A 14,128-nucleotide genomic window follows, 5' to 3' on the forward strand; every position below is an offset into this window, starting at 1 on the left:
TAGTCTTATATTTATCTTAGGTTGTCTTGGGTTTCCTTTCCTTTATATAAAAATTGTTATTTTTAAAATAAATAAAATGTACAAATTCTCATTTTCTAGGATATATATATGTCAAATATGGAGGCACAAAAAGCTGAATAAACAAGAATGTAGATCGCTTTATTCAGATTTAAGGAGGCAATCTGGTCAATAAAATGGGTAGTATTCATAACATTCCTACAACTGCTTTTAGGGCAGAAGCAGACTGAAGAATCCAAAGGCAATTAAGACAAAAGAAGAGCCCTTGTCCACACAAAAGTCATAGTCTTCTTATAAAAATAAAACTGTAGAAAAGAAAGTGCAATAAAGTTAAGAGATGGCTTTATAAAAATTTGCATTAGGGAAGGAGAACAAAGTAAAGAATGTTCAATTCCATGTTAAAGTGCTGTAAGGAAAGGTTTCATTAGATGTAGTGACTTAGAATAAATCTAAGTAATCATTTAAGAATGACTTCAAGAAAAATCCAACGAAAAAGGGCGATTCCAAGAAGTCAATGTTCAATGGATATTAAGACAGGAAAGCATCAAAAGGAATATTCAGAGACCTGCATGATTAGTGCTAGGGGAAGGAGGTGGCCCTTTCTCAGAGAAAGAGATGTCTGCAAAAGTAATATGCAGGAAACAGACTTGCAGAGTATTTTTTTTTACATCATTTTGCACATTTTTTTTTTTTCATCTCAATTGTAATCCCCACGGGTTTCCCATCACCAAATCACCCCTGTGCCACCACCACAGTCCCGTGCATTTCCCTCCCTTTCCCCCTCCCCCGTTTTTGGTCCTTGCAGAGTATTTTTAAGGTAGGTTTAACTTTATTTTGAAGTTAACTTTATTTTGTAATATGGAACTTCATACTACAAAGTTATGATCCAAACAGTCTACAAAAGTCTGGTAGCATATAGAGGGGATTTAAACATCAATTAAGAACATTAGAAGACAAATTCAATAGTTTGGGAGAATAAAGAAGACAACATGAGTATAAAAAGAAATGAAGGAAAGAATGGAGAAATTTAAATAGCAATAAATTGTACTTAGTAACTAACTGTTTGGGGGTGTGAGGGTAACATGGGTGTCCTAATCCAAATGTTACAATCCGTTAAGTAGGAAAAATGCTTTTTGTCACAATTGCCTGTGTAACATAAAATAAAAAGATGCCCAGGATCCACTATAGAAATTTCTGAATGACATTTGCAGATGTGGCATCACATTAGGTACTATTTTCAAACTGTCAGGGTACAACCACTAGTACAGAGTAAGTACAGATACAAACTGAACTACCAACTATGAATGGAGACAAATAAAACTCCTTTGGATGGACTAGTATAAGAAGCTACTCTGGTTGCTTTCTTGTTTAATAGGCCTGGGTTCTTACTCTACCAAGGGTTTTCAAAGATACTAACCTACCCATAGGGTATCTGCAATCGCACTCCACTGATGTGTAGAAACTTTAACACAGATACAGGAAAGTACATAAAACAAATGGGTAAGGTTCTTGTTATCACCACTTAGCTTAAGCAATAGAACATCAGTATACATAAACATTAAAAAAAAAATTCCTTCCTTCTAAAAATAACCAATATCTTGACAGACTGCATTTCTTTAACCACCAAAAAGTGTTCCTCAAAATTAGATTTACTTTAGGCCTCCTGGTGGTGCAAGTGGTTACGTGTCAGCACGATGAAGCTACTGCCAGCCATTGCAGTATGAGTTTGATCCCCAGCCGCTGGGAGCTGACCCACATGGCACAGCAGATCTCTCCTGTCTCTCCTGTCCCCTTTAGCAGTATATTTCAATCTGCCTGTTCTGCTCTCCACTCTATCTCTATGCCCTATACCCCAGCTCTTGTATACACAATCTTTAAAATTAAATTTAAAATTAAATTTTAAAATAAAATTTTAAAAGTCATCTCTGAACTTTCTTGATTTACAAGTTACTCAAAAATCTTGTATATGTCTTTATTCCTTTAAATGGTAGTTGATTACAGGTTATAAACGTCTTCCTTTTTTTATTCTGGCAAGGTAATTTCTTGGTTTTGGGTTTTTCTATTATGGGACATTTGACAGTTTTTTTTTTTTTTTAATTTATGTATTTATGCATACATAACTGGGGTACAGGCCAGAGGTGCAGGGATGGTGAGAGGATTCACCATAGACAGAATGGGGAGCAGAACAGGCAGATTGACTAAGTACATTGTTGAAAGGAGCAGTGGATGGAAAGGAGAGGTCTACCACACCATGTGGATCACCTCTAGAGCCAGGGATTAAACTCACACTAAAGCGGCTGGCTTGCTTGCAGTGCTGCACTTTAACCTGCTGCATCACCAGGGAGGACCTGATGGTGCTTCTTGTGATGTTGGCAGACATTAATGCTTATAGTCTGAAACTAGTAGCTCACTGCAAAACAATATTCATTTATTATTTTTTACTATTAAGTATCCATCAAAACTTCCTCTTGTCTGCTATTTGTGCTTCAGTGACAGTTTACATGGAAAAGAGAATACATGCATGTTACTTAGTTTTAAAAAGATTTTATTTATTTATTTTTAAGATTTATTTATTTATTCATATAGAACTTGGGTACAGGCCAGAGATGCAGAGGGTGAGAGGATTCACCAGAGACAGAGCGGGGAGCAGAACAGGCAGATCAACGAAGTACACTGCTAAGGGGAGCAGCGGGTGGGTGAGGAGAGGTCTGCCTCGCCATGTGGATCTCCTCCGGGGCAGGTGGGAATTGAACTCATGCAGAAGTGGTTTAAGCTTCTTAGTGCAGTGCTTTAACCCGCTGCGCCACCAGGGAGGGCCGAAAAGATTTTATTTATTTATGCATACAAGAACCAGGGTATGGGCCAGAGATGCAGGCGGTGAGAGGGTTCACAAGAGACAGAGTGGGGGACAGAATGGTAGACTGACTGAAATCCACTGCTGAGGGGAGCAGTAGGCAGGACAGGAAAGGTCTGTTACACTATATGGGCCAGCCACCTCCCTGGCTGGGGATTATGCTGCAGTGGCTGCAGACAGACCCAATGCTGTGCCTTAACCCCTTGCATCACCAGGGAGGCCTCACATGCTTGTTTCTAAGGTGAGATATCACTGTGAACTTAGACTTACTCATATTCAATATGATTTAAGTCCTTGCTGTTTTCATCCTTTATTGATGCATTGAGTATCCCATATTTAGCCAATGGGAATTTCAATTTGGTTTCTGAATCCTTTTTATCCAACCCTAACAGTAATTTACTTCTTTACTACAAAGTATGATAAGTATTTCAAGTCTGCACAGAAATGGTATTTCAAGACAACAATCTTGGCACTAGGGATGTTCACTAACATGCTTAAGTCTTTTCAGCAGACAGAACCTGGAAATGCGCACGCGCACACACACAAACATACACACAAACAAACATACTCTAAAGTAAAATAATCCTTGAACTTCTCATTGATATTTCCAGTTCAAGCTGAGTACTGTGCTTTTCTTAAAATCCTGGTTGTATTTATTTTTAAAGATTTCATTTATTTTTGCATAGAAGAACAGGATACATGTAGGCCAGAGGTACATGGGGTGAAAGGATTCACCGAAGATAGAGTGAGGAGCAGAACAGATAGATATACTGAAATACACTACTAGGGGGAAGCTGGTAAAGACAGAAGACATCTGCTGTCAGCTCCCTGGCATGGGGTGAAGGGTGGGGTAAAACTCAGGCCTTCAATGACATATGGTATACAACATAATATTCACTTTATTCCCGTATCACATAAAACAGTCTCAAAATAACATCACAAAAAAATGTTAATTTTTGTGTATACTCTCTCCCATGAAAAAAAACTATATATTTAGACTCTCAGAGCCCTAAGTTCTTATATGCTACACTCTTTAAACTCTCATGGAATCTTAGTTCTCCAATTAACTGGATCTTTAATGTCTACTACCATTCCTTTTGTTTTTATTTTTCCAGTTGGTTTGGTTATCTGAAGCTTGTTGTCTAGTATTTTGCTCAGAGAAAGTCTTTGAAAAAATATTCTGAGTTCTTACATACATTGATAGGCCTGTGACCTTTGTAAGTGGGAGTTAGTTTGACAGAGTACAAAGTCCTTAGCCTGTATTTTCCTTCTCTTGAGTACTGTTACTTCATTGACTTCTGTTATAAACCTCTGTTGTCAAAGTTAGTATTTTTTTTTTTAAAGATTTATTTATGCATACAGAATTGGGATACAGGCCAGAGGTGCAGGAGTGGTGAGAGGATTCACTAGAGAAGCGTGGAGAGCAGAACAAGGCAGCAGACTGCTGAGGTCAGGAGAGATTTGCCGTGCCATGTGGTCACCTCTGGGGTGGGGATCAAACTCATGCTGAAGTGGCTTTAACTTCTCAGTGCTGTGCTTTAACCCACTGCACCACCAGGGAGGGCCAGTATCTGACTTTCACTTTGTCTTTATGTCAGACTAACCAAAGAATGTTTTTTTTTTTTTTTTTGCCTAAGTCTAGTATTTTATAAAATACCTAGGCATGGGCCCTCTCTGGGGCGTAACAGTTTAAGGAAGCAGTACTGCAAGCTAGCCGTAGACGCTTCTGTACAACTTCGATCCCCAGCCCTGGAGGTGGTCCACAAGGCATGTCAGACTTCTCCTGACCCGCCTGCTGCTCCCCTTAGCAATGTACTTCGTTGATCTGCCTGTTCTGCTCCCCGTTCTGTGTCTGGTGAATTCTTCCACTGCCCCTGCACCTCTGGCTCGTACCCCAGTTTTGTATGCATAAATAAATCTTCAAAAAAAAAAAAAAAAAACAGGCCCTCCCTGGTGGTTCAGCGGAGTTAAAGCACAGCAGTAAGAAGCTAAAGCCACTTCCACATGAGTTCGATCCCCGCCTGCCCTGGAGGTGACCATATGGCGCGGCAGACCTCTCCTCACCCGCCCGCTGCTCCCCTCAGCAGTGTACTTCATTGATCTGCCTGTTCTGCTCCCCGCTGTGTCTGGTGAATCCTCTCACCCTCCGCATCTCTGGCTTGTACCCCAGTTCTATATGAATAAATAAATCTTAAAACAAACAAACAAAAACAAAACAAAACAAAAACCTACTAGGTGTTGGCTGCTTTGACTATTATTTCAACCTGCAGCTTCAAACTGTACTGTACACTTCAGTAAATTATTCCTTTGCTACAATGTTAGCATTAAAATGGTTCTTTTGTTTTTGGCTTTCTTTTTGTTGGAGGGGAAGAATCCTATTATGTTGCTCTTATTAGTATCTCTTAAATTTTAAAATAATAGGTTATGGCTTTATGTTTTGTGGGCATATCTTGTATATTTTGCATGTTATACTGCTCCATGTGTCCTGTTATTTGTTTTTATGTGAATGATTTTCTAACATTATGATTTTTATCTCTCCTGTTGTTTTCACAGAATGTTCAAAAAGATGGTGGCTTACTTTCTTTGATATTCTGGTCTACCTCTGTTCACACCCCCACCCTGAAATATGAGCCTTCTTTCCCTTCTCCAGTGTCTCTGTAGTTCAATGTGGATTTCATTTCCAATAGTTCTGTCATCAGTGAGGTCAGCTTTGTTCTGGAAGGGAATACTGCGATGGTTAGGAACTATATAACCCTATGCTGGCTATCCATTTATTGCTTCCTTAGTTATCTTTTTTTTTTTTTTTTAAAAAAGATTTATTTATTTATTTATTTATACATACAGAACTGGGTACAGGCCAGAAGTGCAGGGGCAGTGAGGCTTCACCAAAGACAGAGTGAACAGGCAGATTGACAAAGTACACGGCTGAGGGGAGCAACAGCAGGAGAGACAGGGAAGGTCAGCAGAACAATATGGGCCACCTCCTGGCCAGAGATCAAACTTGCATTCAATGGCAGCTTGTAGTGCTGTGTCCTAACCTGTAGTGCCACCAGGGAGGGCCTCAGTTATCTTCTTTTTGCCTGCTCTGCATAAATGTAGAGCATTAACTTTTGTTTCTTGTTCCAATGTGCTTATTCAGCAAACTCCTGCACTACTGGTTTCTGCTGATAAGTTCTAAAGTACAAGTGAGCTCTAACTTGAGAGGTTTTATAGCACAGTGACATCTGGGTACATCAGATATTCTACTGGGCAGATTATATCAGGTTCCCTATAAAAGCAACTGTCAGTCACAGAACCCTTCTCATTATGGTCTAGATTTCAATTCTGGGGTTGAGATGGGAGAATGGGCAATTCTTCTATGGATGCTCTATTTCAGTCCTAAGGTTATTGGATGCTGCTTGTTTCTACAACTTTTATAATCTTTCATTTTCCCTTCACTTATTAGTCAATCACTCATTTCCCCAATCTTATTGTAGTTAATTCTATATATTAAGTTTCCTGGTTTAAATTGTTATATCTTCTTTCCAAATTAGTTCTATTGGATCTACTCATACCTGACCTCAGAACCCATCTTTACAAGTTTTGGGAATATGGAAAATCACTCCTAATTTCTAACTACTATCTGAGTTGTACCCTCTTAACTTTGTGTTCTTTTGCGAATTTTGGGACTATCATGTGTCATTTACTTCCTTCAAGTTCTTCTGCATAAACACTATCAAGATTTTACAGCTCTTGATGATTTGCCTCTACCTGTTTACATTTTTAAGAGTTACTTTGCTTTTTGTTTCAGGTAATGTTCAAGAATTTTTTTAGTTCCTCAATCCCAGTAACTGTGTTCTTTCTTATTTTGAAATAATTTCCAACTTAAATGTATGTCTTCTATAGCAAAACAAAGTCGAAAACAGTTTTTCCCTCATCCATTATCCAAGCTAGGTTCACATGCTGCTTTTAGTTGTTCAACCTCTGTTGTGTTTTTAAAATCTTTCCCCCCCCCCCCAAACTCTAGCATTTTATGAATAGAGGCAGGTTCTTTTCTAGAAATCTCAATTTCGGACTTTTCTTCATCATTAAATCTAGACTATGTATTAAAAAAAAAAAGGTTTATTTATGTATACATCCAGAACTGGGGTACAAACCAAAGGTGTGGGGGGGAGGGGATGAGAGGATCCACCAAAGACAGAGTAGTGAGCAGAATAGGCAGATGTACTGAAATACACTGCTGAGGGGAGCAGTGGGCTGGTCAAGAGAGGTCTGCCACGCCATGTGGGTTACCCACCTGGCCAGGATCAAATTCATGCTGTAGTGGCTGCAATAGCTTCAAAGTGCTGTGCTTTAATCTGTTGCACCACCAGCAAGGGCCCACACTATGCATTTTTAAAAGGAATTCACCAAAGCAACATTATGCCTTTGGGGGTATCATGAAGAAGCTTTTAATATCCACCTGTCCTAGGTTTGGTGACAATATACACAACTGTATGTTTAGGTATATAGGCTTCACCTTTTTTTGAAAAATAAAAATTTTACATACAAAAATACACACAAATACTAAGTATACCATCCCATGAGTTCTAATTTTCTATCCGAGTATTAGAATGTCATATAAGTGAAATCAAACAGTGTGTATGTACCTTTTTGTATAAGACTTCACTGAAATTCATTATATTATTGGATCAGCCATTTCTTTATTACTAAGTAGGTTACTTCATGAGCAGATGGCACAGTTTCTAATTTTGTGTTGGTAGACATTTAAATTGCTTTCAATTTCAGAGTATTATGAATAAAATTATAATAAACACATATATATTCAATATTTTCATTAATCTTGAGTTAAGGCCTATAAATGTTAAGTCCTGGGTAGTGGAATAGACTTAAATTTAGTTTTTAGTTTTTTTTTTTTAAAGATTTATTTATTTGTGCATACAGAACTGGGGTACAGGCCAGAGGCTCAAGGGCGGTGAGAGGCTTCACCAGAGACAGAGTGGGGAACAGAACAGGCTGACTGACGAAGTACACTGCTGAGGGGAGCAGCGGGCGGGTCAGGAGAGGTCTGCCCCACCATGTGGTCACTTCCGAGGCAGGCGGGAATCGAACTCATGCGGAAGCAGCTTTAGATTCTCAGTGCTATGCTGCGCCACCAGGGAGGGCCGACTTAAATTTAGTTTTATAAGAAACTTCCAGATCTTTTCCCAAAGTGGTTGCATTACTTCACCCTGTCACTAACAATATATTAAGAGTTCCAGGGCTCCAAATGATTACCAAATACAATGTTTTCAGACTTTTATATTAGCAATTCTGATGAGTTTATAACAGTATCAACCAGGGGTCTTAATCTGATACATCTGTCATACAATTGACACTAAGATTTTTTTCTGTGCAATTATTTGTATATCTTCCTTTGTGAAATGCTGTTTAAATGAGCTCATTGTTTATTTTCCTTTTTATTATTGAGTAATAAGAGAAAGTCATGTTATAAATAAATGTCCCCTTTCAAATCTGTATCTTGTGCATATTTTCTGAGTCTGAGAGTTAAGTGGACATTTAAAAATTTTAAAGTCCAATTTATCAATGTTTTCCTTTATGGTACTGCTTTCTATAGTCAGAAAGACAGCCCTTCTGACTATTCCCTAAGCTAGAAAGACATTTTAAGTTTTCTTTTTTTTTAAAAAGATTTATCTGTTTGTGCATGCAAGAGCTGAGGTGCAGGCCAGAGGTACAGGGGGTGAGAGAATCCACCAGATATAGAGTGGGGAGCAGAACAGGCAGATCTACTGAAATATACTGCTGAGGGGGGGCAGCAAGCGAGACAGAAGGGGTCTGCTATGCCATGTGGGTCACCTCCCTGGCCAGTGATCAAACTTGTGGTGAAGCAGCTGCAGCCAGCCTTGTGGTGCTTCACTTCAACCTGGTGCGCCACCAGGGAGGGTGCTCTCTATCTGCCTTTTTAACATTAAAATGGCCACCACCAAAGTAATGGTCATTAAAGTGCTACTTTAAAGTATCTAGAACTGCACCATTCAATATAGTAGTACATCAGGTTGCTGAACATTTAGAATATGCATAGTATTCTCTGCAATGTGGCACTCAAATAATATGTAATACACAAAGGATTTTGAAGACCAAGTACAAAAAATAACAAATTATCTCAATAATTTAGATATTGGCTACATGTTAAAAATCATACATAATTTGTGTATATTTGATTAAATAAAATATATTAAACTTTTTAAAAAGTGCATTAAAAGCTCCTCTGTTGGTTTTAGAGCCAAAATGCATGTAATTCAACATATAACACTATCAAGTTTTATTGAATATACAGACTTTTGACAGCTAAAATGTTCCTAATTATATGTTTGTAACTCATCTCTCTCACACAGAATTTCGGTCATCATCATCACACTAATCAACTCCTTCCTTCTAAAAATAGTAAAAACAAATTCAGGGAAACCCTTTTAATATTTTCTAAAATGTTCTCCATACTACCATATTTAACACTTTGTTGAGACAAAGTCTATGGTTTTAACTACACATCTAAACCTTCATACTTACAAAGTCTTCTTCTTCAAACTGCAACTTTTCCATCTTGTCTTCTTTCTTGTCTTCCCTAATCTCTGAAGGTGGCTTTTCCTGAAAGGCACAGCCTTTCCGGGAGTGGAAGCTGCCATTCCAGTGGCGATGGTTCCCTGTGCCACCTCCACTACGCTGGTTCATGCCATCATGACCTCGTGAAGAGCTATGCCAACCAGACAGGTTCCCTGTGATTCCAGCATATGCTCCCTTAGAGACACCAGAGTCCACAGAATCATGACGGAACAGGGAGGGTTGGTGCCAGGAATCTAGAATAAGGAAAAGGAACATATTAGAATGCTTGCTTCCTGGAAAGTCAACAGTTGCAGGAGACTAGAATTTTAAAAAGCAAAGTTAGATTGTTTGCTTCTTGAAATTCAACATTGGCTAAGATACTTTCTGATCTAATTTATGATACAGCCAGAAGACCTTCAGGAATGTTTAAAATAAAACTAAATTCACAAAAATCAACTTTTTTTGGAGGTAATATGAGTTGTATGAGTTTTTCAAGTGAATAAATGACTCACAAAAACATGAGAATGATAGAAAATGAATGAAGTTGAGGATCTAACTGAGAGCAATATTTTAAAAAGATTATTTCAGAATTACAGACACCCTCAGATTCAGTCTGTTCTAATGAACAGTTCAAATGTAGTCATGAGAACTGGGGTTGGCTCACCTCCTGTAGTTCGCAGAGGTCCATTGTTAAAAAAGCCATCAGAGGAATTATGTCTTCGACGGCTTACTCCAAATCTACCATCTCCTCGTGGTAGGTGCTCTCCGTGCTTTTCAAAGGTGGCTGTAGGTGACTTACATGATATAGCAAAGAGATATGTGAACAATAAGTCTCTCAGCATTTTAAGTTTTGCATCAGGTTGTTAGAAAACAAGTAGTAAATGACCCAGAAGCCCACATTATAAGCATAGGGGCCTTAATAAGTATACAATGGGTTTTTGAGTTAGAGAAGTTCTAAGTCACATATTCAGTAATTAATTCTTTTTCTTTTATTTGTCCCAGAAGAGAAGGCAGTTACTCCAATTGTTAGCAGGAGAGAAGGGGGGAGAGGGAGAGAAACCCCTGTTAGTATCCATAAAGAATAAGCTCTATATAACAACTTCTTATTAAGCTAACCTTGCAACAGGAAAGGAAAAGCAAGGGGTTTGCGTTTTAAAAAACAACATTAAGTTTGTTATTTCTGTAATTTATCTAAAACTGGAAAGGAGTGGTTTAAGTATCACCTTGGTAGGTCATTAACAACTATACAGAGATTTTAAAGTTTTGTATATAAAACAATTCCAAACATTATTTAATAGTCATAGCAGTACTAGCTATAATTTGGCATTATCCCTATTTCACTCATTTACAAATGAGGAAATAAGTCAGAAAGAATAAATCTTTGATGCTATACAACTAAAAGGAATTAACTGAAGAAATGCTATTAAAGTTGAGCCCTAATATTCCTTCTTATTTTGTGACACTGTTTAGTCTTAAAAAGTAAAAAAAAAAAGCCAGAAAATCATGAATTATGAATGTGGATGTTTGACGTCTTATATGAAAACTATAGAATATGGCATATATGTTTATACAACTATTCTTTAATGTTTTCATTAATACTTGACATTAGTCTTTAGTCATTCTAATTAACCACACAAAAATTTTAATATAAAAGACTTATTTATTTATGCATATAAGAACTGTGTCGGCCAGAGGTGCAGGGGAAATGAATGGATTCATCAGGGACAGAGTTGTGGAGCAGAATAGGCAGAAATATTGAGATGTACTGCTGAGGGGAGCAGCAGGCAAGATAGGTCTTCTGTGCCATGTGGGTCAGCTCCCTGGCCAGGGGTTGAACTCATATGCTAAACTGGCTGGTGATGGCTTGATAGTGCTAAGACTTTAACCCATGCAGCACCAGGGAAGCCCAAGACAATTCTTCTTTACATATATAAGATCTGCGTATTAAATGCATTCTTGGATCCCATACCTACATACTTCAGTACCCCTAAGACTGGGGTCAGATTATGTCAAGTACGAGATACTGTAAATTTCATAAGGGTAATTCAAATGAATCAAGTTTAGAATAAAAGTTTGGACAGTTGGAAAACACTTCCCAAAATCCACATTCAAAATAGGTAAGGTAGACCATTTTAGGGGAAGCTACTTATCAACTCTGTTGCTCTTCTATTATTGGCAAAATGGGGAATGCTTTTAAGTTTGCTAGCTTTCAAAAGGTTTCCTTTACCAATAATTTACACCGTTGGACCTCCCTAGTGGTACAAGTGCAGTACTATAAAGCTATCCACCGCCACTGCAGCATGAGTTAGATCCCCTTTCCCCCCACTGTCTCTGATGAATCCTCTCACCCCCCTGCACCTCTGGCCTATACCCCAGTTCTTATATGCATAAATAAAAAATTTTTTTAAACCATCATAACCATTTTTTATAATGTTTATTTTTACATCATTTTGTACATTTTTTTTCATGTCAATTGTAATCCCCGTGTGTTTCTCATCACCAAGTCACCTATGTGCCATCACCATAGTCCAGTACACTTTCCTCCCCCCACTGTTTAATAAAATTAGACCAGAAATCCTCAAGGTATGACCATTAAAAATAAAATACTCAAACTATAAAACAGAGGCTATAAAATCAAAAGATGAAAAGAGCTGGTATTTGAATGAAGAACAGTACCTTAGCTGACTGAGGTGTTGAGAAATTTAGCCAAGCAGGAACAAAGTCATGCTGCGCCATTTAGGTCCAGTGTCTCTTTTCAGCTAAGTGAGGCATCCAACCTCATGGCCAGGACCTAAAAATGATAACTCTCAAATCACTTATGTTTGCAAAAATCTGACACCAGTGTGTAAAGGACTCTATGATTACTAAGATCCCCTCTTTGGAGTCTCTATATGTCTCCATACCTCAGAAAACTTCTAAACAAAAGCAACAGCTTATGAATATATGTCCATGAAAAACAAAGGGAAAAATGTGACACAAATCTGGAAGATTCTATCAAAGAAATTAATGAATTCCTGAGTTACAGCGAAAGAATCTTAAGAATAGTCACCTACTTAAAACTACAGATACATATGAAAAAAGATTAATTTATTGAGTATTCAGGTAACTTCTGGCAAAAGTCAAGATTTTTACAGGAGAGATATATAACCTCAAGAGTTTTCCTATTTAGTTCTCATTAGTTTCCTCAAACAACAACTTGCTTAGTTTTCCAAAGGGATTAATGGTGTCTCCAAACCATCCCACTGATAATTCTCCAAAAGTACGTACATCAGAAAAAACAGATATTTTCAATAATACATAGTCTTCTCCCAAAATAAGACATCAGAGAATATTTACCCCAGAGTGTAACCTCTGTAATCCTGTTTCCTGAGTCTGCCAGCTGGACTTCCCACGAGGTTCTCTTGTTAAAAGGATGCTTGATTACGCTGGCCAGCAGCTAGTCTTGTGATGAAGCACAAAGAAGCCAGACTCTGCGTGGATCACTCTCAGTCCCCTCAATGGCTCATCCTAAACTATCTAGTTCCTGGCACGTTTCCAAAAGGGGGAAGGGGAAGGGGAAGGGGGGAAGGGGAACATAAAAAGTATTTGTTACATTTAAAAAATGGGGGGAAGGGGAAAGAGCTATGTCTATGTTCACCTCATTCAACTTCCTTGAGTGATGTCACTATGATGTTGCTTAAACAGATAATTCAGGGACATTTGCACACTAAGTCCAAGTTCTATTCATAAAAAGGTCATAGCTAGAAAGACAGATGGGCTCATGTGTGGGTAAGTATTGTCATCAAAGTGATAGATCAAAAATATTAAAAAACTAGAAAAGATCTTCTGAGCAGTCAACTCCAGTGGCAAAAACTGACATGCCAAAGCCCTTAATTTACAACTCTCATTATTCTTACACAGCTGCTAAAAATATTATGCAGATATGTATTTGCATTTGGCTTATCCTTCAAAATCTAAGGATTTGGAAAATAAATATTTTTTTTTAAAAAAAAATCAGACAGGAACTTGATATACTTTTCACTTCACAGAACAGCAGCTTTCAAGGCAAATTTCTTGGTATGAAGCTCCCAAAAGTATCTTCTATTTCTTTGGTCTTCCCTATAAATTGAGAGCAAACTAAAAGTAAAAGAAATGGGAAGGGTAAGGGATAGTCAAGTAGAGAGACAGCTTCAAAGTAAGGCTTTCTTCTCTTCTGCTTTCTGTATTCCACTTAGTTGTGCCCTTCTTGAAGAACAACACGAATTACTGAAGGTGATATGAAGAATCTTCTGCTTCAGTAGAGAAGTCACTTATTTTTTGGATCCATTTCTGTCATTCAATCATTTAAAAGGTCACAGGAATCTATCACTATAAATGAAAAACAAAACACAGTATCATAAGAGGCCAAAATTATAATTGCTAAAATTACACAGAAATGATCAAAGGTCCTAGGAGTCAAAACAAGTTCAATTTAGACATAACATGTCAAACACCTACATTAAGAATTCTAAAAAATTTATAGAAAAGTCACCTGTCCAAAGTTTGCTTTTTATATAACTCATTTTTAATTAGCTAAGGTAATTCAGATATGCAAATTATAAATCAGATTTAGATTTTCATGTATATAATAGCTTGCAATGGGCCACATAATTTGCTGATTACCAGTCAACAACTACCTAATCATTCAGTAATAACCAC

General features: G+C 37.7%; 1 protein-coding gene across 2 annotated transcripts in view; it reads right to left on the reverse strand.

Moving 5' to 3' along the window:
• Positions 1–14,128, reverse strand: part of GPBP1L1 (GC-rich promoter binding protein 1-like 1) — a 38,344-nt gene that overhangs the window by 10,712 nt on the left and 13,504 nt on the right. For both annotated transcript variants that reach the window (XM_012722707.1, XM_004678947.2), the window contains exons 2-5: positions 12,788–13,798; positions 12,128–12,242; positions 10,116–10,245; positions 9,419–9,705 (exon numbers count right to left, since the gene is read on the reverse strand). In XM_012722707.1, coding sequence (XP_012578161.1) covers positions 9,419–9,705; positions 10,116–10,245; positions 12,128–12,187 — 477 coding nt within the window. In that variant the 5' untranslated portion in view covers positions 12,188–12,242; positions 12,788–13,798. The remainder of the gene's footprint in view (positions 1–9,418; positions 9,706–10,115; positions 10,246–12,127; positions 12,243–12,787; positions 13,799–14,128) is intronic.

This window comes from Condylura cristata, unplaced genomic scaffold (genome assembly GCF_000260355.1).
Source record: "Condylura cristata isolate star-nosed mole 26May11 unplaced genomic scaffold, ConCri1.0 scaffold00008, whole genome shotgun sequence".
Lineage (NCBI taxonomy): Eukaryota > Metazoa > Chordata > Mammalia > Eulipotyphla > Talpidae > Condylura > Condylura cristata.